This window comes from Saccopteryx leptura, chromosome 1, assembly GCF_036850995.1.
Source record: "Saccopteryx leptura isolate mSacLep1 chromosome 1, mSacLep1_pri_phased_curated, whole genome shotgun sequence".
Taxonomy (NCBI): Eukaryota; Metazoa; Chordata; class Mammalia; order Chiroptera; family Emballonuridae; genus Saccopteryx; species Saccopteryx leptura.
Window position 1 is genome coordinate 256,366,240 of NC_089503.1, and position 26,073 is coordinate 256,392,312.

Sequence of the window (26,073 nt, forward strand, 5' to 3'; positions counted from 1 at the left end):
CAAGGAACTGTCTTTGGCTTCCACAAAAAAGAGCACAGTTCGGCATGTGTCTCTTTACTTGTGGCATTTTCACAATCTGCCTCCTGCTTTTGGGGGAGAGATCTTAGCTCCTGTGCCTGAGGGTGAGTACTGTGTGTACTGGCCCTCATCGCCCCCAGAACAGCTCCCCGAGCCCAGCACATCTCAAAAAAAAAAAAAATCAGGCTACAGAAGAATAACACAATGTGATTGACAAATTTATCCAATGGAGTCTGGAGAACACTGCACCCAACTACCTCACAATACACACAGCACATTTACCAAAATTGACTATAGTAGGGAGCATAAAGCACATCTTGACGAATTTCAAAAGACTGAATAATACAGGCCATATCCACTGGCCACAGTGCAATTAAGCTGGAAATTGGTAACAAAAAGACCGCTTTAAATGTGGTTGGAAATTAAGAGACATACTTATTTATTGATGAAATAATAGGATGTCTGAGATTTGCTTTAAAAAGTATTCTAGTGGCAAGGCAAAGTATGGGGAGAGAATGGAGATGAAATGAGAGTAACCCTGAGCTTATAAATGTTGAAATTGGTGATAGGTACATGGGAATTGGTCACACTGTTCTAGTTTACATGTATCTGACAAATGTTTTTAAAGAAAAATACATCTTGGTTATCCATGGGTCAAAGAATAAATAATAGTGGAAATTGCCAAATAATTTGCTTGAACAATGATGACATGTGACAAAATGTGTGTGATGCAACTAAAGCCACATTTAAAGAGCAGTTTATAACTTTATTTATTTATTTATTTTTGCATTTTTCCGAAGCTGGAAATGGGGAGGCAGTCAGACAGACTCCCGCATGCGCCCGACTGGGATCCACCTGGCATGCCCACCAGGGGGCAATGCTCTGCCCTTCTGGGGTATTGCTCTGTTGCATCCAGAGTCATTCTAGCGCCTGAGGGAGAGGCCACAGAGCCATCCTCAGTGCCCGGGCCATCTTTGCTCCAATGGAGCCTCGGCTGCGGGAGGGGAAGAAAGAGACAGAGAGGAAGGAGAGGGGGAGGGGTGGAGAAGCAGATGGGCACTTCTCCTGGGTGCCCTGGCTGGGAATAGAACCTGGGACTCCTGCATGCCAGGCCGGTGCTCTACCACTGAGCCAACCGGCCAGAGCCCAGTTTATAACTTTAAAGGAAATTAATGCAGCTCAAAAGTTTAGGGAAAGTAATAAAGCTTAGATAAGAAATTAATGAAATAAAAATGAAAAGATCAACAAAGGCAAATGTTGAATTTACTATTTTTTTGTTTTTAAAAAAATTGATAAATTTGCCCTGGCCGGTTGGCTCAGCAGTAGAGTGTCCGCCCAGTGTGTGGAAGTCCCAGGTTTGATTCCTAGCCAGGGCACACAGGAGAAGCGCCCAACTGCTTCTCCACCCCTCCCCCTCTCCTTCCTCTCTGTCTCTCTCTTCCCCTCCAGCAGCCAAGGTTTCATTGGAGCAAAGTTGGCCCAGGCACAGAGGATGGCTCCATGGCCTCCACCTCAGGCACTAGAATGGCTCCGGTTGCAATGGAGCAAGGCCCCAGACGGGCCTAGCATCACCTCTTGGTGGGCGTGCCGGGTGGATCTTAGTCGGGCACATGTGGGAGTGTGTCTGCCATCCCCTACTTCTCACTTGGGGGGTGGAATTGATAAATTCATTCCAATAGCCTTTTTTTTTTCTCCAAAGTATTGATTCTTCCTGGGCTCTGTATCTCAGAGCTGTTTTTCCCGGCTCCTCCTGACATTTCTCCTGTTCCCAGATGACATTCAGGGTGAGTCTCCGGCTCCATGTGGGACAGAGGAACCCGCCCGCACCTGCCCCAACGGGACCAAATGCCAGCCCTACTGGGAAGGACCCAACAATGGGATCACTCAGTTTGACAACATCCTGTTTGCAGTGCTGACTGTTTTCCAGTGCATCACCATGGAAGGGTGGACTGACCTCCTCTACAACGTAAGTGAAGAGGGCTCGTGGGGAGGTGGCCCTCCGGGACCAGCCAACACCTGAGGCTGCAGTGGAGGAACCTTGACCCAGGCAGGCAGCCTGGGGACAACTGCACATGGCCCCAGAAGGGCAGGCCTAAAGCTCAGGCCTTTGAAGATGAGGGGGGTGGTCATCCTCAGAACTCTTGTGTAGGGAAGACAAGACATAGAAATCAGGACATAGAAATCAGAGAGCACACGGACGTTGAAAAATTTTTCACTGTGCAGGTATTTGAATATAATTTTAGATGTTTTAATACATGCATACCTTGCTTTATTGCACTTCATCTACTGTGCTTTGCAGATTATTTCAGGTTGTTTTTTTTTTAACAAATTGAAGGATCGTGGCAACCTGCATTAAGCAAATCTGTTGGCACTGTTTTTCCAACAGATTCAGGTGATGGTTCGCATTTTTGGCAATAAAGTATTTAAATTAAGTTATGTACATTGGTATTTTAGACATAATGCTGTTGCATTTAAGAAACCACAGTATCAGGCCTGACCTGTGGTGGCGCAGTGGATAAAGCATCGACCTGGAAATGCTGAGGTCGCCGGTTCGAAACCCTGGGCTTGCCTGGTCAAGGCACATATGGGAGTTGATGCTTCCAGCTCCTCCCCCCTTCTCTCTACCTCTCTCTCTCCTCTCTAAAAATGAAAAAATAAAAATTAAAAAAAATTAAAAAAAAAAAAGAAACCACAGTATCAGTATGCCTGACTAGGCAGTAGCATAGTGGATAGTGACCTGGAATGTAAGGACCCAGATTCAAAAGCCTGAGGTTACTGGCTTGAGTGCGGGCTCATCTGGCTTGAGCACAGGGTCGCCAGCTTGAGTGCAGGATCATAGACATGACCCCATGGCCACTGGATTGAGCCCAAGGTCGCTGGCTTGAGCAAGGGGTCACTGGCTCAGCTGGTGCCCCCAGTCAAGGCACATATGAAAAGCAATCAATGAACAACTAAGGTGCTGAAACTATAAGTTGATGCTTCTCATCTCTCTCCTTCCCTGTCTCTCTCTCCCTCACACACAAAAAAGAGAGAGACCACAGTATCGTGGAAACATAACTTTGAGACATACTGGGAAACCAAAATTTGTGTGACTCGCTTTATTGCGACATTCGCTTCATTGAGGTGGTCTGGAACTGGGCTGCAGTATCTCCAAGGTCTGCCTGTATGTAAAGGTTGTACAATTCAAAACCCAGTGTGAACAAGAGTAATGTCCTTCGACCTATGCAGGGGGGCTCAGCACTGGGACTCACTGGCCCTCCAGCCATGTCTCTCTCATGGTATGCGTTGTCCATGGGGCAGGAAGACATGTCTACTAGGACCTGGTGGTACCACTATTTCCCCCATATTTTCTAGAGCACCCTCTGGGTTATCCAAGATTCTGGAATTCTCTGTCCAAGCCCAGATGCCATGAACTTGCATTAGATTCTTCCGTCTATTCTCCCACTAGACCACCCGTTTGTGCCTTCCAAAGGCCAAGGATCTCCTAAAGGTAACAGGTGGCACAAATGTGACTGGAGGTTGGACACACAGGCAAGGATTTCCACTCCCGGGCAGGACAGAGCCGTGAGTGGTAAGAGAAGGTGGCAGGCCATGGTCAGGGGGCAGGGCTGGCTCTCCTTACACCATGGTCTGGTCCAGATGTCCAGATTCTAATTTTCACCCTGACCTTCTGAGTGCTTATGAAGGTATATTTGTAAAGGACAAGCATGCAGCATATTTTATTTAGTAGCTTTTAAATATTTATACATAGTATGTGCGCCTCTTATCAGTACTCTTGCCTTAGATCTTTAAAATGTTAGGAACGATATGAGCAGAGGTACAGCCCTCCCTGCCCCCTTCCACCCCGCTTCCCACCCTCCATCCTGGGGCTGCTCTGCACATTTACTGAAATTGCTGGTTAAGGTTCTGCCTGTATGAGCCAGGGTTGGCCCACCAGGGAAGCAGTACCCAGCTTCCTCTCTCATATAGGGGAGCTGAGCTCTTCTTCTGGTCACGGTGTGTGTTTCTTAAGTAACTTTCCCCTTTGGGAGTGGAGGGAGATGTACAAGAACCTATCCTTTTGAGAAGTGGCTCATTTTAGGGGAGGGCTGAGAGGGCCATTGCGAGTGGACAGCAAAAGGAGCCACCATGGACAGTTGTTCATATCACACTGCACAAGTCACCACATTTTGGGAGTGCTGTTCACACCATATACAACGTCAATTTCTACCATTATTATAACTTGTTGACAAAGGCCAAGGATGTGGGAAAGGGACATACTGTTCTAATTTGCATAAAGACCTTGTTTGGACATCACATCTCCAGGAACAGACAGTGGATCTGAGCATTGCTCAGGCTCTCTTAGGCTTCCCCTGCAAACAGCGTGGGCAAGAGCTGGCCAAAGCTTGCTGGAGCTCTTTATAGGTTCTTGGTTTTTACTTAATAAGGCTGGCATGAGACGAGGCCACAGGGGGGAATGACCCCTCCTGGGAGTGAAACAGAATTGGGAGATTGTTGGAGAACTCAGGAGAGTGGGGAGCAGGCGCTGAGGGAAATGTGAACGGAAAGCTTGTGTCGTAGGCAGGGTTCAGTGTCCAGAGAAAGGGTTCAGAGAGTCAGAGGAAGATACTAAGAATGTGCTCAATGGTGATAGAGGAAGTGTGAGCAAAACCACAAATTTCCAGAAGATGCTACACCATTATTTGAGGGGATGTTTGTCCTAGAAGTTTAGAGCTGAGCTACCTTGGGGGAAACAAGCTCAGAGAGAGTGGTTGAGAGCACATTCAGACACCAGACTGCCTGGGTTCCTATCCCAACTCCACCAGTTCCTTGCGGTGCAACCCTGGGCAAGTCCCTTAACCTCTCTGTGCCTTCATTTCCACTTGTGCATGATGAGCCAGAAGCACAGTCCTACCTCACAGGGTCAGAAGTCTGAGTGAGACAGACCCGTGTAAAGCATTTAGAACTACCTGGTATTGGGCGAGCCGTGGGCAAGCCTAATTCACCCCAAAGGCACTCCTTTAAGAAACGTGTGAATTTTTCATCACAGAAACTGCAGCAGCACCTGTGGAAGTGGTGTGAGCTGTGAGGTCCCTCTATTTCCCACTCTCACCCTGCTGGTAACTCCCAGTAACTCCAAGCAGCTCTTTAGAACTTTCCACTTGCAACCCATTTGCATCCCACTGTCATCCTTAGGGTAGAAGCCTGAGCAGTGATTTCAGCCTGATGTGAGCCTGGAGAAGGAATAAAATACCACAACCCGGTGGTTTAAAACAAGAAACCTTTATTTTATCACAGTCTGGAGACCAGAAGTTCAAGAACAAGGCATCAGCAGGGCCGCGCTCCCTCTGAAGGCTCTGGGAGAGGGTCCTTCCTGCCTCTTCCAGCTTTTGGTGGCTGCCGACAACCCTTGGTGTTCCTTGGCTACAGATTCTCTACCTTCCACTCCAGTACCCCATCTTCCCATGCCTGTCTTCTTGTAGGGACACCAGTCATGTTGGTTTAGGGCCCACCCTACTCCAGTGTGATCGCATTTTAAATCTTTACATCTGTATTGACGCTATTTCCAAATAAGGGCACATTGTAAGGTCCTGGGAGGTAGGACTTCAGCGTATCTTCGGGGAGGGGACCCAATTCAATTCATAGCACCTCCCAAATAAACCTCTTGCACCTGAACCTTTGTCTGGGGCTTCCCAAATTAAGACAACCCCCCCCCCAACACAACCACTAGGGCTTTTCATTGCCAATGGCAGGAGCTCAATTGCCTGTCTTTAAGTTTCTATTGGAAAAGGCAGAACTCTCATTTTTCTGGACTCACCTGGGCCCCTGGCCTTGTGCTCTGCCATCTGCCAGCCCTGCCCAGGCTTGTCCTCAGTCACCCCTTGCTGTGTCCAGCCACTGGCACACACTGTATATAGAATCTGCTTGTGCAGAGCAGAAGGCCATGGACGTGCCCTCACCAACCTCTGGCAGGTGAGCTCCGTGGGGAGAGTCTGGACACACATGCTGCCAACGTCTTCGAGTCCACAGGCTCAGGTGCCACATGGATGCAGCTCATCTGGGTGGGCAGCACCTTACAATCCCAACATCTCATTTTTTCCCTCAACATCATTGAAACGTATTTGTGTATTCTGTAATTATTTATTGAGTACCTACTATGTGTGGGAAAATAGGTGAATGAGGACACTCATTAAAGGTGACAGGCAAAAAGATGTGAACAATAAACTACCCAGGAAGTGGGAGATAGATAGTCGGCAAATATGGGACTGGGGACATGCTCTCTGGGGACAGAAGCAGCACAAGAGGACAAGTGTGGAGGCAGGGGGCTAGTCCAGCTCAGGCAGTCAGGGAAGACTGCTTGGTCTTCTGAAACATCCTCAGCAGAGGTGACGTTTGCACAGAAGAGAGAACCAGGCAGATGTTTGGGGAAGAGCATTCTTGGTAGAAGCCACAGCAGCGGTCCACCTACACAGCATGTCAGGACCCTTTTCAGGTTTCCCATTTTGATTTGTCTCTTCATTCCCACTTGGCTTCCTAGTTAAAGTACCTTTTGGGAAAAACCTAACCCGGCTAATCAGCAATACTGTCAAAGATTTATATCTTCGGATATAATCCTATTGGGATGTGCACCCCGTATTATTTATAAAAATAGAACAAACCCAGGAGCAACTGGTTACTGTATGGTCTCTGTGTAAGATGGAATATAGTGTCGTCATTAAAAATCGTCTGTTGGGAAAGTATTTACGGGTAGGAGAAATGGTCACCATGTAATAATGAGTGGGGGGAATTGATTTTAAAATAATCAAGGTGAGATAAACCTATGTCTTAATCTGCTCAGGCTGACACTTCAAAATACCATAGATGTGGCACTTAAGCAACAGAAATCTGTTTTCTCACAGTTCAGGAGTCAGAAGTCTGAGACCACAGTGCCAGCATGTTCTGGATTTGGTGAGGACCTCTCCCTGGTCTGTAGAAGCTGCCTTCTCATGTGTCTTTACTTGGTGTGGAGAGGGAGAGTAAGCTCTCTGGTGTCTCTTCTTATAAGAACACTAATCTCATCATGAGGTCCCCACTTTCATGACCTCATCTAACCCTAATTTCCTCCACAAAGCCCTACCTCCTAATATTATCACTTTGGGGGCTATGTTGTTTCCATGTCTTGGATATTTGAATAATGCTGCAGTGGACATAGGGGTGCAGGTATCTCTTCAATTTAGTGTTTTTGTTTCCTTTGAATAAATGTCCAGAAGGGTAATTACTAAATCAACAGGTAGTAATATCTTTAATTTTTTTGAGGAACACTATACTGTTTTCCCTAGTGGCTGGTTGCACCAGCTTCCAACTCCACCACCAGTGCACGAAGACTCCCTTTCTTCACACCCTCGCCAAATGCTTGTCTCATCTTTTTGACAGTAGGCATTCTGACAGGCATGATACAATACCTGATTGTTCCACCTCAGAGATTCGTGTGTGTGTGTCTGTGTATGTGTGTGTGTGTGTGACAGAGATAGAGAGACAGAGATAGGGACAGACAGACAGGAAGGGAGAGAGATGAGAAGCATCAATTCTTCGTTGTGACTCCTTAGTTGTTCATTGATTGCTTTCTCATATGTGCCTTGACCGGGAGCTACTGAAGAGCAAGTGGCCTCTTGCTCAAGCCAGCGACCTTGGGCTCAAGCCAGCAACCTTGGACTTCAAGTCAGCGACCTTTGGGCTCAAGCCAATGACCAAGGGGTCATGTCTATGACCCCACGCTCAAGCTGGTGAACCCGTGCTCAAGCCGGATGAGCCCATGCTCAAGCCAGAGACCTCTGGGTTTCAACCCTTGAGTCCTCTGTGTCCCAGTCCAATGTTCTATCCACTGTGCCACCGCCTTAACCTCGCTGAGCCACAGACCACTTTGTCATCTGATGGATTTAAAGACATGCATTAAGAGAGAAGACAAGATGGCGATAGAGTAGGCAGACGTACCAACTTCCACCTCCCAGAACCAAAGTGGATTACAAACTAATTTTAAGAACCATCATCTGGAAAAACCAACTTTGGACTAAACTAAGAGGACTCTTCAGCCAAGGAACACTGAAGAAGCCACACTGAGACTGGTAGGAAAAGCAGAAATGCAGAGAGGGCTGCCCAGCTCCCCGGAGCGAACGGCAGCCGGGAGAGACTCGCGTGGTGGGAAGTGAGTTTAGCAGAGAGGGGAGGGTCCTGAGTCCAAGGAACAAAGCCCCAGCCTGCAGCCCCAGAGCCTAGAAGAGGCGTATGGACAGTATTTAGCTGGAAACAAGACAGGATACTGTTTGTGAGAAAGAGACTGATTTCTCAGACCCAGGATTCTTCTTAAAGGGACCTCACAGAAAATCTCTCTCACAACCACTCACCTGGGGCTCTGGGGGACAGGGAGAGAGGAGAGGACCAGAGTAGCAGGAAGAGAGAGTAATCTAGGAGGCACAGGGAGAAACATTTTGGGAGACAGTCACCCTAACTCCTGGGACGAGTCAATCCCCAAATTTCCCCTGGAAACAGCAATACCAGCAAAGGGAAGCAGGACACCAGCCAAATAAGCTCTCCCGCAGCACTCAGAGCAGAGTCGCTTAGAAGGAGGGAGCTTTCGGGACTACAATAGTGAGTGTTAGGGTCTGAGCTGCAGCGCCCCCACCCACACGGCTGAGGGCTCACCCGAGGGCAGGCGGTGGCAGGATGCAGAAGCACGGTTCTGTCAGCAAGGGCGGAAGCTGGCTGGCTACCACTGAGGCCCAGATGTGAGCTCAGTCTAGCCTGGCTGGGGAGGAGGGGATGTGCAAAAGTGGTCAAGCCCAGCTGCAGGCCTCCTGCAATCCATCCTGCGGGGGAAGGGCAGGAGTCCCGGAAGGGGCAGAGACCCACCCTTGAGCAAGGGCCCAGGAGCACAGCCTTGCCCCGCCCCTGGAACCGAGGCTTGTGGCCTGACTTGGGAGCCAGCTCCTCCCGCGGGGGTGGAGCCAAAAGCCCAGAACAGTCAGAGTCCCGCTACTGAGCATGGGCACGCAGTCCCGCCCAACCTGTGGAGCCAAGGCTTGCAGCCGTCCCACGAGCAAGCTCCTCCTGCAAGGGCGGGGTGAAAGCAGATAATAAGGCGGAGACCCGCAGCTGAGCAAAGGTGCTCACCCCTGCCCTCAGGGCCAAGCATAACGCCACCTGCGGGGGCAGGGGGAAGGCCAAGGCCACCGAGGCTTGTACACCCGAGCACATGATCACAGCCACTCCCATGAAGGAGACGCGGAAACTACAGCAACAGCCTCAGTGGGCAGGCACCGGCAACGCCCATACTCAAACGCCCTAGGCAGCAACAGCAGAGGGGGTGGCGAGCCTGCAGACAGACTACACCTAGGGAACACAGAGGCCACACCCAGTGGATTCCAGTGACCAAAACCTTCTTTTACACAGACAAAATGAGAAGGCAGAGAAATGCAACACAAATGAATCAAGAGAAATCCCCAGAAAAGGACCTGAATGAGTCAGATATAACCAAATTATCAGATGCAGAGTTTAAAATAACAATTGTTAGGATGCTCAAAGATATTTGAACAAAAATAGATGGTCATTATGAACACCTAAATAAAGAGATAGCAAATATAAAAAAGGACATTGAAATAATAAAAAAGAATCAGTCAGAAATGACAAATACAATATCAGAAATGAAGAACACAATGGAAGGAATTAAAAGCAGGACAGATGAAGCTGAGAATCGAATCAGCGAGTTAGAGGACAAGATAAATGAAGGCACAGAAGCAGAGCAGAAAAAAGAAAAGAGACTCAAAAAGTCTGAGGAAACTCTAAGAGAGCTCTGTGACAACATGAAGAGAAATAACATCCACATCATAGGGGTTCCTGAAGAAGAGAAAGAACAAGGGATAGAGACTTTATTCAGATATATCATAGCTGAAAACTTCCCTCAATTAAGGCAGGAAAACGTCTCACAAGTTCAATAAGCATAGAGAAATCCATTAAAGAGAAACCCAAAGAAATCTATACCAAGACACATTATAATTAAAATACCAAAGCTAAGTGATAAAGAGAAAATATTAAAAGCTGCTAGAGAAAAAAAGACTATCACCTACAAAGGAGCCCCCATAAGGATGACTTCCGACTTCTCAACAGAAACACTTGAGGCCAGAAGGGAATGGCAAGAAATATTCAAAGTAATGCAGAACAAGAGCCTACAACCAAGACTACTTTATCCAGCAAGGCTATCATTTAAAATTGAAGGAGGCCCTGGCTGGTTGGCTTCGTGGTAGAGTGTCGGCCTGGCATGCAGGAGTCCTGGGTTCAATTCCCAGCCAGGGCACACAGAAGTGCCCATCTGCTTCTCCACCCCTCCCCCTCTCCTTCCTCTCTGTCTCTATCTTCCCTTCCCGCGGCCGAGGCTCCATTGGAGCAAAGTTGGCCCGGGCACTGAGGATGGCTCCATGGCCTCTGCCTCAGGTGCTAGAATGGCTCTGGTTGCAACAGAGCAATGCCCCAGATGGGCAGAGCATTGACCCCTGGTGGGCATGCCGGGTGGATCCTGGTCGGGCGCATGCGGGAGTCTGACTGCCTCCCTGTTTCCAACTTCAGAAAAGTACAAAAAATAAATAAACAAATAAATAAAATAAAATTGAAGGAGAAATAAAAAGCTTTCCAGACAGAAAAAACCTCAAGGAATTTACTACAACCAAACCAATGCTGCAAGAAACGTAACAGGCCTGTTGTAAACAGATCAAAGGAGAAAAAGAATATAGCAAAAGAGGAATACAGTTTTAAAGAATAAAATGGCAATAAACAACTACATATCAATAATAACCTTAAATATAAATGGATTAAATGAACTGATCAAAAGACATAGGGTAGCTGCGTGGATAAGAAAAGAGGACCCATACATATGCTGTCTACAAGAGACACACCTTAAAACAAAAGATGCACATAGACTGAAGATAAAACGATTGAAAAAATATTTCACGCAAATGGAAATGAAAAAAAGCTGGGGTAGCAATACTTATATCAGACAAAATGGACTTTAAAACAAAGGCTATAGTAAGAGATAAAGAAGGTCACTACATAATGATAAAGGGAGCAATCCAACAGGAAGATATAACCATTATAAAGATCTACGCACCGAATATAGGAGCACCTAAATATGTAAAACAGACTTTGATGGATTTAAAGGGAGAGATCAACAGCAATACTATAATAGTAGGGGATTTCAATACCCCACTAACATCACTAGATAGATCCTCAAGAAAGAAAATTAACAAAGAAATAGCAGACTTAAAGGACATACTAGATCAACTTGATTTAATAGATATCTTCAGAACCTTTTACCCTAAAGCAGCAGAATATACATTCTTTTCAAGTGCTCATGGTACATTCTCTAGGATAGACCACATGTTAGGGCACAAAAGTGGTCTCAACAAATTTAAGAAGATTGAAGTCATATCGAGCACTTTCTCTGATCACAATGGCATAAAACTAGAAATCAACCACAACAGAAAAACTGAAAAATATGTAAACACTTGGAAACTAAATAGCATGTTATTAAATAACGAATGGGTTAACAATGAGATCAAAGAAGAAATAAATTCCTAGAAACGAATGATAACTAGCATACATCAACTCAAAATTTATGGGACACAGTAAAAGCAGTCCTGAGAGGGAAGTTTATAGCATTACAGGCATACCTTAAAAGCTAGAAAAAGCTCAAATAAACAACTTGACCCTACATCCAAAAGAACTAGAAAAAGAACAACAAGTAAAGCCCAGAGCTAGTAGAAGGAAGGAAATAATAAAGATCAGAGCAGAAATAAATGACATAGAGGCTAAAGAAACAATACAGAGGATCAATGAAACAGGAGCTGGTTCTTTGAAAAGGTAAACAAGATCAATGAACCTTTAACCAGACTCACCAAGAAAAAAAGAGAGAGGACTCAAATAAATAAAATTAGAAATGAGAGTAGAGAAATAACAGCTGACACAACAGAAATACAAAATAATGTAAGAAAATACTATGAAGAATTGTATGCCAAAACACTAGACAACTTAGATGAAGTGGACAAATTCCTTGAAACATATAATCTTCCAAAAATCAATCTGGGAGAATCAGAAAACCTAAACAGACCAATTACAACAAATGAGATTGAAACAGTTATCAAAAAACTCCCAAAAAAGAAAAGTCCTGGGCCTGATGGCTTCACAAGTGAATTCTACTAAATATTCAAAGAAGAACTAACTTCTATCCTTCTCAAGCTATTTCAAAAAATTCAAGAGGAAGGAAGACTTCCAAGCTCCTTTTATGAGGCAAGTATAATGCTGATTCCAAAACCAAGCAAAGACAACACAAAGAAAGAAAATTATAGGCCAATATCCCTGATGAATTTAGATGCTAAAATCCTCAACAAAATATTAGCAAACCGGATCCAGCAATATATGAAAAAAATCATACACCATGATCAAGTGGGATTTATTCTTGGGAAGCAAGGCTGGTACAATATTCGCAAATCAATCAATATGATTCATCACATAAACAAAAGGAATGAGAAAAAACACATGATAATTTCAATAGATGCAGAAAAAGCATTTGATAAAATCCAGCACCCATTCATGATCAAAACTCTCAGCAAAGTGGGAATACAGGGAACATACCTCAACATGATAGAGGCCATCTATGACAAACCCACAGCCAACATCATACTCAATGGGCAAAAATTAAAAGCATTCCCCTTAAGATCAGGAACAAGGCAGGGATGCCTCCTTTCACCACTCTTTTTTTTTTTTAATTTTTTAAGACTTTATTCATTTTAGAGAGGAGAGAGAGGGAGAGAGAAGGGAGGAGCAGGAAGCATCAACGCCCACATGTGCCTTGACCAGGCAAGCCCAGGGTTTTGAACCAGCGAAGTCAGCATTTCAGGTCAATGCTTTATCCACTGTGCCACCACAGGTCAGGCTCACCACTCTTATTCAACATAGTTCTGGAAGTCTTAGCCACAGCAATCAGACAAGAAAAAGAAATAAAAGGCATCCAAATTGGAAAAGAAGAAGTAAAACTATCATTATTTGCAGATGATATGATATTGTATATAGAAAACCCTAAAGTCTCAGTCAAAAAACTACTGGCCTGATAAATGAATTCAGCAAGGTGACAGGATATAAAATTAATACTCAGAAATCAGAGGCATTTTTATACACTAACAATGAACTGTCAGAAAGAGAAATTAAGGAAGCAATCCCCTTCACCATTGCAACCAAAAAAATAAAGTACCTAGGAATAAATTTAACCAGGGAGATTAAAGAGTTGTACTTGGAAAATTATAAAACATTGATAAAAGAAATCAGAGAAGATACAAACAAGTGGAAACATATACTGTGCTCATGGTTAGGAAGAATAAACATCATTAAAATGTCTATATTACCCAAAGCAATTTATAAATTTAATGCAATACCTATTAAAATACCAATGACTTACTTCAAAGATATAGAACACATATTCCAAAAATTTATATGGAACCAAAAGAGAACACGAATAGCCTCAGCAATCTTGAAAAGGAAGAATAAAGTGGGAGGATATCACTTCCGGATATCAAGTTACACTATAAGGCCACTGTACTCAAAACAGCCTGGTACTGGCATAAGAACAGGCATATAGATCAATGGAACAGAACAGCGAACCCAGAAATAAACCCACACTTTTATGGACAACCGATATTTGACAAAGGAGGTAAGAGCATACATTGGAGTAAAGACAGCCTCTTCAACAAATGGTGTTGGGAAAATTGGACAGCTACCTGCAAAAAAATGAAACTAGACCACCAGCTTACACCATTCACAAAAATAAACTCAAAATGGATAAAAAACTTAAATGTAAGCCGTAAAACCATAATCATCTTAGAAGAAAACATAGGCAGTAAGCTCTCTGACATCTCTCGCAGCAATATATTTGCCGATTTTTCTCCACGGGCAAGTGAAATAAAAGACAGGATAAACAAATGGGACTATATTGAACTAAAAAGCTTTTGTACAGTTAAAGACAATAAGAACAGAATAAAAAGACAAACTACACAATGGGAGAATATATTTGACAATACATCTGATAAGGGGTTAATAACCAAAATTTATAAAGAACTTATAAAACTCAATACCAGAAAGACAAACAATCCAATCAAAAATGGGTGAAAGAAAGGAATAGACACTTCTCCAAAGAGGACATACAGATGGCCAATAGGCATATGAAAAAATGCTCAACATCACTAATCATTAGAGAAATGCAAATTAAAACCACAATGAGATATCATCTCACACCAGTCAGAATGACGCTCATCAACAAAACAACACAGAATAAGTGCTGGCGAGGATGTGGAGTAAAGGGAACCCTCCTGCACTGCTGGTGGAAATGCAGACTGGTGCAGCCACTGTGGAAACCAGTATGGAGATTCCTCAAAAAATTAAAAATCGAATTGCCTTTTGACCCAGCTATACCACTTTTAGGAATATACCCCAAGAACACCATAGCACTGTTTGAAAAGAAGAAATGCACCCCCATGTTTGTGGCAGCATTGTTCACAATAGCGAAGATCTGGAAATAGCCCAAGTGTCCGTCAGTGGACGAGTGGATTAAAAAGCTTTGGTACGCCCTGGCCGGTTGGCTCAGCGGTAGAGCGTCGGCCTAGCGTGCGGAGGACCCGGGTTCGATTCCCGGCCAGGGCACACAGGAGAAGCGCCCATTTGCTTCTCCACCCTTCCGCCGCACCTTCCTCTCTGTCTCTCTCTTCCCCTCCCGCAGCCAAGGCTCCATTGGAGCAAAGATGGCCCGGGCGCTGGGGATGGCCCCTTGGCCTCTGCCCCAGGCGCTAGAGTGGCTCTGGTCGTGGCAGAGCGACGCCCCAGAGGGGCAGAGCATCGCCCCCTGGTAGGCAGAGCGTGGCCCCTGGTGGGCGTGCCGGGTGGATCCCGGTTGGGCGCATGCGGGAGTCTGTCTGACTGTCTCTCCCTGTTTCCAGCTTCGGAAAAATGCAAAAAATAAAAATAAATTTAAAAAAAAGCTTTGGTACATATATACTATGGAATACTACTCAGCCATAAGAAATGATGACATTGGATCCTTTACAACAACATGGATGGACCTTGATAACATTATACTGAGTGAAATAAGTAAATCAGAAAAATCTAAGAACTATATGATTCCATACATAGATAGGACATAAAAATGAGGCTCAGAGACATGGACAAGAGTGTGGGGTTATGGGGTGAGGGGGAGGGGAGGGGCTTGGGGGATGGGAGAGGCACAAAGAGAACCAGTTAGAAGGTGACGGAAGACAGTTGGACTTTGAGTGATGGAAATGCAGCATAATCAAATGTCAAAATAATCTGACCTGTGGTGGCGCAGTGGATAAAGCATCAACCTGGAATGCTGAGGTCACTGGTTCGAAACCTTGGGATGCCCCGGTCAAGACATATATGAGAAGCAACTACTATAAGTTGATGCTTCCTGATCCTCCCCTTTCCTTTCTCTCTCTCTATCCTCTCTCAAATGTCAAAATAACCTAGAGATGTTTTATCTGAACATATGTATCCTGATTTATCAATGTCACCCCATTAAAATAATTAGAAAGAAAGACATGCATTAAGAGATGAGATGACAAAGGAAGTCCAAAATACTGATATTGTTCTCAAAATATTTTTTGAAACAGATTTGTGATGTAGTTTTAGAGTTTATAACACATTTCCAACAGGACCTGGTGACAAGTCAGATAACTCTTGTCATTTCTTGAATGTGAAGCTCTTAAATTTGTGTAATGTCTGGAAACTGGTTCTCCCCAGACTGCTGCCATCTGCTGCCTTCCTGGATAACAGAATAAAATGTCCATTTCCTATGGAAATGTGGGAGGCAAAGGATTAACTTTTCTCTATTCAAATTCACAGACTCCTTGAATTCTATCCTCAGGAGATCCTAGGGTTCCCCACCACCACCAGTTGAAACTAAAGGAATCTCACAAGTGACTTCTCTTGTTGCTGTGTCTAGAAAACCATTAGAGGAAGTGATAGTCTGGGCAAAAGGTGGGGTCTTCATGATGGGATTAATGCCTTTACAGGAAGAGACACCAGAGAACTTAGTGTGTATGTCTCTGTCTCTGTTTCTTTTTCTCCTTCTCTTTTCCGCCTCTGTGATTTTCTATATTTCTCTCTATCTCTCTTAATGTTAATTAAGAATGCAACAAAACAGTGTTTAGTTGGTGATTATAAACACAAATGGTCACTAATGGTTGAAGCTGACCTTTGCCCTAAGTCCTTTCATTCATAGATGTTCATTTTGGCCAATATCAAAGCATCAGATTTGAGGGGAAATATATATCATACATTCATTCAACAAACCTTCGTTGAAGGCAGTGAACAGAGGAGACCAAATTTCTTATTTGGGGGCAAGTTGACGTATTAGTGAGGAAAGCAGGTGATCAACAAGATAATTAAGAGATGCATATTTTTTCCTGACCAGGCAGTGGTGCAGTGGATAGAGCATCAGCCTGGGACACTGAGGATTCAGGTTCAAAACCCTGAGGTTGCCAGCTTGAGCATAGGGTTGCCAACTTGAGCATGGCATCATAGACATGACTCCATGGTTGCTGGCTTGAGCAAGGGGTCACTGGCTCGGTTGGAGCCTCCCAGTCAAGGCATATATGAGAAGCAATCAATAAACAACTAAAGGTGCCTCAACTATTAGTTGATGCTTCTCATCTCTCTCCCTTCTTGTCTGAGTTTCTCTCTCTCTCCCTCTCTCTCAAAAAAGAAAAAATAAAAGAGCCTGACCAGGCGGTGGCGCAGTGGATAGACTGTCGGACTGGGATGCGGAGGACCCAGGTTCAAGACCTCGAGGTCTCCAGCTTGAGCGTGGGCTCATCTGGTTTGAGCAAAGCTCACCAGCTTGGACCCAAGGTCGCTGGCTTGCGCAAGGGGTTACTCGGTCTGCTGAAGGCCCACGGTCAGGGCACATATGAGAAAGCAATCAGTGAACAACTAAGGTGTTGCAACGAAAAACTGATGATTGATGCTTCTCATCTCTCTCCATTCCTGTCTATCTGTCCCTATCTATCTCTCTCTCTCTGACTCTTTCTCTGTCTCTGTAAAAAAAAAAAAAAGAAAAAAAGAAGCCTATTTTTATATATGTATTATAATTTATATTTATATATATATAAAGGACAAATAATATCTTCAATATTTCAGACTTTGGGAGCCATGCAAATGACCTTTTGTCATAGGTAATGTGAGCCACAGAGAAAATACATAATGAATGAACAGTAAAAGCTTAATTTACAGAAACAGGTGGCTATTGTTTGCCAACTCCTGTATTAGAAAATTATTAAAGTTCATGAGAAAAATAGAACAGAAGAGGAATTGTGGATCATCAAGATGAGAGGTTGCAGTTCTAATAAGACCTAAGGAGGTGAGGGGAAGCTATGCACATATGTAAAGGTAGAGAGACCCAGGTCAACAGAACAGCCAGTGCAAAGGCCCTGAGGCAAGAACGAGCTTGGTGTTTCTGAGAAGCAACAAGACAGCCCATGTGGCTGGAAGGGAATGAGTGAGGGCTGGAGGGAGCTGGGGCCAGAGGAGGTGACAGACATCTCATAGGCAGAGAGACACTCTAATATATCGTTCAAACCAGGACAATTTTGAGAACAGAGAAAGAAGGACTTAAAAATATTTAACAGGCATTTCATGATCTGTACAGGTATAAACTGGGGGCCCTGGCCGGTTGGCTCAGTGGTAGAGCGTAGGCCTGGCGTGCAGAAGTCCCGGGTTCGATTCCCGGCCAGGGCACACAGGAGAAGCGCCCATCTGCTTCTCCACCCCTCCCCCTCTCCTTCCTCTCTGTCTCTCTCTTCCCCTCCTGCAGCGAGGCTCCAATGGAGCAAAGATGGCCCGGGCGCTGGGGATGGCTCCTTGGCCTCTGCCCCAGGCGCTAGAGTGGCTCTGGTCGCAAAAGTGCGACACCTCGGAGGGGCAGAGCATTGCCCCCTGGTGGGCAGAGCATCGCCCCCTGGCAGACGTGCCGGGTGGATCCCGGTCGGGCGCATGCGGGAGTCTGTCTGACTGTCTCTCCCCATTTCCAGCTTCAGGAAAATACAAAAAAAAAAAAACAAAACTGGGCCATGCACCCTCCCTCGTGGCCACTGTGGGCCTTTATCTCTTTCACAGTCAGATCCACCCCATTTTTATCTGATGTGCTGTGGAATTGAGTGTTCTCCTGAACTGAGTATTTTTTTTTACATTCTCTATATTTTTTATGAATGAACTGTGCTAAAAAATTCAGAGAAAAATAAACCATAAAACAGAAGGCACTTAAGGATTTTACTGGGACTCAGCCATTAATTGGTTTGACAAATATTTATCGAGTGCTTGCTAAGCACCAGGTGCCACACTAGGCACCAGCAGTGCTGAATGAATTAGTACCTCCCCTCTCCTTTGAGGCCCTCACGGGCCAGTCATTATTAACATAAAGTACTATGTAATTGCAGCCAAGGGGTGAAGGGGGAAACATCGGGCCGAAATAACGGGTCTAGCCCCAGCCATGCCATCCACAACCTTTGTGAACCAGGCAAATTGTACTGCATCTCTCAGCCTCAGTTTCCCCCTCCACTAGGTGTGGTAGTTATGGGAATCAGGGTGTGTTTTGTCAGCTCAAAAGGGTTCTACAAATGTGACTGTGGGTTTTCCACCTGCCTCTCCATTCCCAGGAAAGCAGCCTGATCATTGGAACATGAGCTAAGTATGTTTCACTGTCATTAGTATTACTTAAGCAATCCACCCTCAGAGACCTCAAGATTTTATGCATTAACTATACAACCAACACTTAGAGAGCACCTGCTGTGTACCAAGTGTTGTTCTGGGCACTGAGGAGCTGAAATTTTAGGGAGCAAAGAAGCGGTAAACAAATAAATTGATGAACAATTTAAAGTGTGACATATGCTGGAAAGAGAATGAGATGCCTGGTTGTGCTGACGGGAGGGGAAACCTTTCGGTCGGGAGGTCTGGGAAGGTTTCTCTGAGAGGGCTCAGTGGAACTTAAAGCTGATCAAAGAGGAGGAATCAACCAAGCCTACATCTAGGGGAAATTGGGCTCCAGGCATAGGCTCAAGGAGCAGAAAGAACTAGCTCATTGTAATCTTGAGCTTTACCTTTTTGGGTATTGATTTCTCCATCAGACATACAGGAGATGTTCTTTTTCCCCACCTGCCTTATGAGATCCATATAAGGATCACTGAGAAAGTGACATTTGAGAAATACCTGAAGGAGATGAAGGAGCAAACTTAGGGGATATCAGGGTGTATCAGTCAGGAAAGCTACATTATGCTGAAGTAACAAACATCCCCCAGATTCTTTCATTTTAATAATGAATGTGTTTTCTTGCTCACACTGTCTCCAGCATTGGTTGGCAATGGAGGAGAAGGCGGCTCTGCTGAACTTAGTCACTTGGAACCTAGCTAATGGAGCAGCCACCACATAAAACATTGCCACTTTCTGCCCTAAAAGGAAACAGCCCTGAAGGTTTTCACACTGACAGTTCAATGTTCTGGTCCAAAAGTGGCACAGGTATTTCCACGCACTCCTCATTGGTAAGCACTTACCATGTGGCCCTCAGCCAACCACAGGAGACCAGGAAGGGCCATCCAGCAACATCACCAGAAATATATAGTGACGACACTAATGGGGGGAATAGTGTTCCAGGCAGTGGAACTTTTTTAAGCTTTGGGAAGAAAAATAAGACGATCTTAAGAGCACATCCTTCCCAGTATTATTAATGATTTTGACAAGTGAGCAAGCTTCCCAGCCTCTTTCTTCTCCCTGCACCCAGACTTGTCTACACCCCACCTTGAACTGCCCAAGTAGATGAGGCATGGGACGGGAGGCTATGTCCCCCACATTCTGTGCTGTCACAAAACAGCTGTGGCAACTCCAGTCTTTCCATTTTGGATATACATTTCCTGTTTTGCTCCTGAGCAAACCCCAGGGAAAGCCCACCTCCTACTTAAAAAAATGGTACCCAACCCTCTGCCAACTTCTTCTCCATCAGTTGTTGGGCCCAAGAGTATGGAAGTGAATAATTTGGGCTAGATTTGAAAGAGAACAAATGTCTCCCAAATCAGGCTGCAGAAAATCCTAGACCCCAGGAAAGAAAAACAGAGCACATTTTGGGATTGAGGATTTGGGCTGTGTGGGGAACTTAGACCCACTTCTCATTCAGTTATTCAACAGACATTTATCGAGCACTCCTGCTTGCCTGGCATTATCTTAGGGAATACAGCAGGGAACAAAAAGATCAATGTCCCTGCTCCTTGTGGAACTGACATTCCCGCTGGGGAGACAGGTAGCATGCAGGTAAAATAAGTATAGTGGAGAAGTGCTAACAGGAAGAATAGAGCAGGAAATGGAATTAGAAATGAAGGGTGCAGGTGTAACGTGCCATCAGGGAAGGCCTCCTTCAGGTGACGTTTGAACAGAGACCTGAAGGAGGTGAGGAAGGAGCCATGTAGGAATCTGGGGGAAGAACATTTCAGATTGAGCGAATAGCATGTACAAAGGCCCTGAGGTGAGACTGTGCTCAGTGCATTTGAGGAGCTGCAAAGAGGCCATGTGGTTGGAGCAGAGTGGTGGGAGGAGGGGAATGAAAGGAGATGAGGGCAAGGAGGTAAATGGGGTGGGAGGCACCTGTGCCATTTAGTAGCTTGGTATCTATTCATTTTCTGTGGCTGCCATAACAAGGACCACGGCTGGGTGCCTTTATTTGTTTATTTATTTATTTATTTATTTGAGAGAGGTAGGAAGAGAAAGACAGAGAGACATGAACAATATGTTCCCTGACTGGGGGTCGAACCACAACTGGATGACTTTAAAACATCAGAAATGTATTCTATCACAGTCTAGCAATTAGGAGTCTAAAATCCAGGTGTCAGCAGGGCCATGCTCCCTTGGAAACTCTGGGTAGAATCCATCTTTGCCTCTTCCTGGCTTCTGGTAGTGGCTGTCAACCCTTGTCATTCTTTGGCTTGCTGCTGTGTCTCTCTAATACCTTCTTTCATTGTCACATGGCTATCCTGTTTTCTGTGTCTCTCTGTGTTCATATGCCTTTTTTTTTTTTTTAAATGACTCACCCTCATGACCTCATCTTACTTAAATTGGTGGCCGCTGTAAAGACCACAGTTCCAAGTAAGGTCATACTTATAGGTCCTGGGCATTAGGACTTCAGTGCATCTTTTGGGGTGACACAGTGCAACCCACACCGGCGACCGTGGACATGAGACTTGACTTCTCTGTGCCTCAGTTTCCCCACCCAGAAGATGGGAAGGATTATACACCTTCTTTTGGGGGCTCAGGAGGGGATTAAGTGAGCTCAGGTAGGCTGAGTAGCTGACACTGTGGGTGTCTGTTACACTGAGCAGCATGTCCCTGGGGATCAGAGAGCCCCAAGCCTACGGGGCAGCTGGGACACGGGCAGAGTCTGAGATGGGAGCTGTCTCTGCCCAGAGCGGCCTCAACCGCCTGCTCAGTCCTACTGCTGTCCCCAACCTGCCACACTGTTCCCATCCCAAGCCTGCTTCTCCCGATGGCCCGTTCATTTTCTTCTATTGGCCAGGGCAGGCTTTTGTCCTACCTTCTGTCTAGCCTCAGTCTTCTGACTAAATTCTTTCTTCCAGAGCAAAGCATCAGAACTTTGGGGCTTGTTAGAACAAGGGCATGTGCTGGAGGCCGCCACATCCATTGTCCCCAGAACCCATCCGTGTCTGTAATGATGACTTTTTGTTTGCTTTGTTTTCATTTTTTTATTGTTGGAAAATACACATGACATAAAATTCACCATCTTAACCAGTTTTAGATGCTGATTTCACTGTCACTAACTGCATTCACATAATTGGGCAACCATCAACACCACCCATCTCCAGAATGTGTTCCTCTTCCCAAACTGAAATTCTGTCCCCATTAAACACTGACTCGCCATCCACCTTCCCAGCCCCTGGCACCCACTGTCTACTTTCTGTCTATGAGTTTAACTTCTGGGTACCTTACGTAAGTGGATGTGTATACTATTTGTCCTTTTGTGACTGGTTTATGTCACTTAATGTCCTCAGGTTTCATCCATGTTGTAGCATATGTCAGAATATCCTTCCTTTTTAAGATAAAGTTGACTTTCTTTTAGAAAAATTTTTTGGTTCTGGCCATGTGGTTCAGTCAGTAAAAGGATCGAGCCGGTGCACCAGAGGTCACAGGTTCAGTCCCCAATTGAGGCACATACAAGAAGCAATCAGTGAGGCACAACTAAATGGAACAACTAAGTGGAACAATGAGTTGCTGCTTCTCTCTCCTGCTCTCTCTCTCTCTCTCTCTCTCAAATAAATGGGAAAAAAAAATTTAAACATTTTATTGAAGTAAAACACACAGAAAACCCCACAGATCACAAGTGAGGAGCTCAATGAATTTTTACAAACTTAGCACACCACTCTGATAAAGCACCCAGGTTAGGAAACAGCAACTTCTCAGACTCAGAACTCTCGTTCCTGCCCCACCTCAGCTGCTACCCTCCCCAAAGGGTGGTTCGTCTGGACCTCCAGTGTCATCTAGTTTGCCTGTTTTTATATTTTGCATAAATGGAATCTTACCTATACACTCTTTACTATACACTCTTCTGTCCGGCTTTCTGTGCTTGACAACTCTGTAAGGTTCATGAGCTGGATGGTGGAGATTCACCGCACTATAATCTATGTATTTATCCACTCTCCTGTTGATAAGTATTTGGATTATTCCCAGTTCAGGGCAATCCTGAAGATCACTCTGTGAACATTCTTACATGTACCTTTGGTGTGTGCCAGTTCACATTCCCAGCAGTGGAATTTCTAGGTGGTGGTGAAGGTTTATGGTTAATTTTAGTAAAAATTCCCAACCTATTTTTTTGTGTGTATTTTTCTGAAGTTGGAAACGGGGAGGTAGTCAGACAGACTCCCGCATGCGCCCGACCGGGATCCACCCGGCATGCCCACCAGCGGGCGATGCTCTGCCCATCTGGGGCGTCACTCAGCTACAACCAGAGCCATTCTAGCGCCTGAGGCAGAGGCCATAGAGCCATCCCCAGCACCCGGGCCAACTTTGCTCCAATGGAGCCTCGGCTGCGGGAGGGGAAGAGAGAGACAGAGAGGAAGGAGAGGGGGAGGGGTGGAGAAGCAGATGGGCGCTTCTCCTGTGTGCCCTGGCCGGGAATCGAACCCGGAACTCCTGCACGCCAGGCCGACGCTCTACCACTGAGCCAACCGGCTAGGGCCCCAACCTATTTTTCAAAATGATTGTACCATGAATTATGGGTTGAATTTTATCTCCCCTCCCCCCCAAAAGAAATTCTTATGTTGAAGCGCTAACCCACAATGCACAAAATATGAACTTATTTAGAAATGGAGTCATTGCAGAAGTAACTAGTTACATTAAATAAGGTTGCCCTGGATGGATAGCTCAGTTGGTTAGTGCATTGTCCTGGCATAACAAGGTTATGAGTTTGGTTCCCGGTCAGGTACATATAAGAATCAACCAATGCATGCATAAATAAGGAATAACAAATTGATGTTTCGCTCTCTTGCTCTTAAAAAGGGGGGGGGGGTAAATTATTTTTAATTTAAAAAAGAAGATAAGGTCGTTGAAGTGGGCTCTAACCCAGTAAGACTGGTGTCCTGGTGTCCTTGTAAAAAGGGGAATTTGGGCACAGACATGCACATGGGGAGAACATCTTGTGAAAATGAGGGTGGTTATCAGGGTGATGCTCTACAAGCCAAAGGACACCAAAAACTGTCAGCAAACCCCAGGTGCCAGGGGAGAGACCTGGCAGATTCTCTCTCACAGACCCCAGAAGGAACCAACCCTGCCAACACTGTGAGCTTGGACCTCTGGCCTCCAGAACTGTGAGGCAATAAATTCCTATTGTTCTAAAGCCGCCCAGTCTGTGGTTCTCTGCTAGCAGCCACCACAAACACATAGCCCATGGTCCGCACCATCGGCAGCAGGTGAGGGTTTCAGGTCCTCCCCAGACTCAGCTACCAACAGAGGACCAAAGATGTTTTCGAGTACTGATCAGTACTGCTCTCATGGTAGATCAGCAGTGCTTTCCAGAAAAGATCTTAACCAAAAGAAGGGAAATGTAAACAATAATATAAATGGAGCCGCTTTAAAATGAAGCCAGAGCCACCAGGCCAGAGGAGCTCCCTGGCACACCTTGTCCTCAAACCTTGGAATGTTTAAAAGAGGGCAAAATAACACTTACACTGGGCCTGAGCAACCTTGTTTCCCCCAAACAACTGTTTGCAAAGATGACAAGAAAACAGAAATTATGATGTCTTCCAGGAAACTTGATAACACCTCTTTTCCTACATAAAACAGGAAGGACCATCTCTCTCCCCCTAAACTTCACCCTCTTTCTACAGGAAATAACTAGAGAGGTCATCGCCCATGTTTCCAAAGTTAGAAGAATGTAACTGTACCACATAGCAAACCAATGAATACTTCTGTGTGTGTGATTCTTTTTTTTAATTTTATTTATTCATTTTAGAGAGGAGAGGCAGAGAGGAGAGAGAGACAGAGAGAGAGAAGGGGGGAGGAGCTGGAAGCATCAACTCCCATATGTGCCTTGACCAGGCAAGCCCAGGGTTTCGAACCGGCGACCTCAGCATTTCCAGGTCGACACTTTATCCACTGCGCCACCACAGGTCAGGCACCAATGAATACTTCTATCCCACAAGATTGAGAGATTTACAAAGAAAAGAGATTTGTAGCCAAGCCCCTTATGATTTTAATACCCCTACTATTTTTGGCAGCTGGAATTAAATATTTAAATCCTTCTTTTTGAAATTTATTTAGAAATTAAATTTAATGGGGTGATATTGGTCCATAGGAACACATAGGTTTCAGATATACATCTCCGTAGCATGTTCATTGTATTGTGTGCCCATGACCTAAAATCAAATCATTGTCCGTCACTGTATCTTTGGCCCTCTTTACTCCCCTCCCCCACTCTGGTAACCACTTCACTTCTATCTGTGGCCACGAGTCTCAGTTTTATATCCCACAATTAAAATATAGGTATAGGCTTCAACTGAATGTTTCAGTTGCTTCGGTTGTCACCTAACTTATAGTCAAAGATTAAGAAAGCATGTTAGTCGTATTCTGAAGGACTCCCTGTAAAGCAAGTTCTAGGAAAAATGTTTAAAGTTATGCTTTGCCTGAGAAAATAGAAAAATATAACTAGTTAAGCACAAAACAATAATGACAGTTTAAGAAATGGCTATAGTCACAAGATGTCTAGCTTCTGCATTGAAGATAACGTCACTGGCGCATGACTATGATGTACTTTGCATAACTTGAGGTCTTCAATCCAGCATCCCACACAATTATATTGTGTTCTCACAATATAATTTTGTGTTGCTGACGTACTGTCTTGTCAAGCAGGAGATAACTCCAGAGCCATAAGGAGAATTTATAAGTTTGTTTTACAGAAAGAGTAAATGCCTTTAAGAAAGTTACAACCTTACCTGGCCAGGGGTCGCTGGCTTGAGTGCAGGCTCTCCAGCTTGAGCGTGGGATCAACATGATCCCATGGTCACTGGCTTGAGCAAGGGGTCACTGGCTTGGCTTGAGCACCTCCCTCATCAGGGCACATATAAGACGCAATCAGTGAACAACTAAAGTGATGCAACTACAAATTGATGCGTATCATCTCTCTTCTTCCTGTTCTCTCTCCCCCCACCAAAAAAAAGAAAGAAAGTTGCAACCAGCTGCTGATGCCCAGGAGTTGGATACAGAAAAGCTTTATTTATGACTAAAGACACACAGACCTCTCTCAGGTCCCTTAAAATCCCCTTCCAGTCCTCCCTTGCTGCATAAAAACTGCCTACTTTTGTTTTGAGGGGGATGATCTTGAGAGATCTTGCTCTCTTGTGCTCTTGCTTTGGCTCCATGGAAAGAGCCTCCCTCTGTCGCCAAGCACCAGTGTCTCTATGTTCTGGTGTCCTAGTACATCAGGCACATGAACCTAAAGTTTTG

At 45.0% G+C, this 26,073-nt stretch overlaps 1 protein-coding gene across 4 annotated transcripts in view; it reads left to right on the forward strand.

Annotated features, from left to right (window-relative positions):
• The window catches only part of CACNA1A (calcium voltage-gated channel subunit alpha1 A), a 350,805-nt gene that overhangs the window by 216,890 nt on the left and 107,842 nt on the right, over window positions 1–26,073 (forward strand). For all 4 annotated transcript variants that reach the window (XM_066347671.1, XM_066347649.1, XM_066347655.1 and 1 more), the window contains one exon: window positions 1,791–1,984. In XM_066347671.1, coding sequence (XP_066203768.1) covers window positions 1,791–1,984 — 194 coding nt within the window. The remainder of the gene's footprint in view (window positions 1–1,790; window positions 1,985–26,073) is intronic.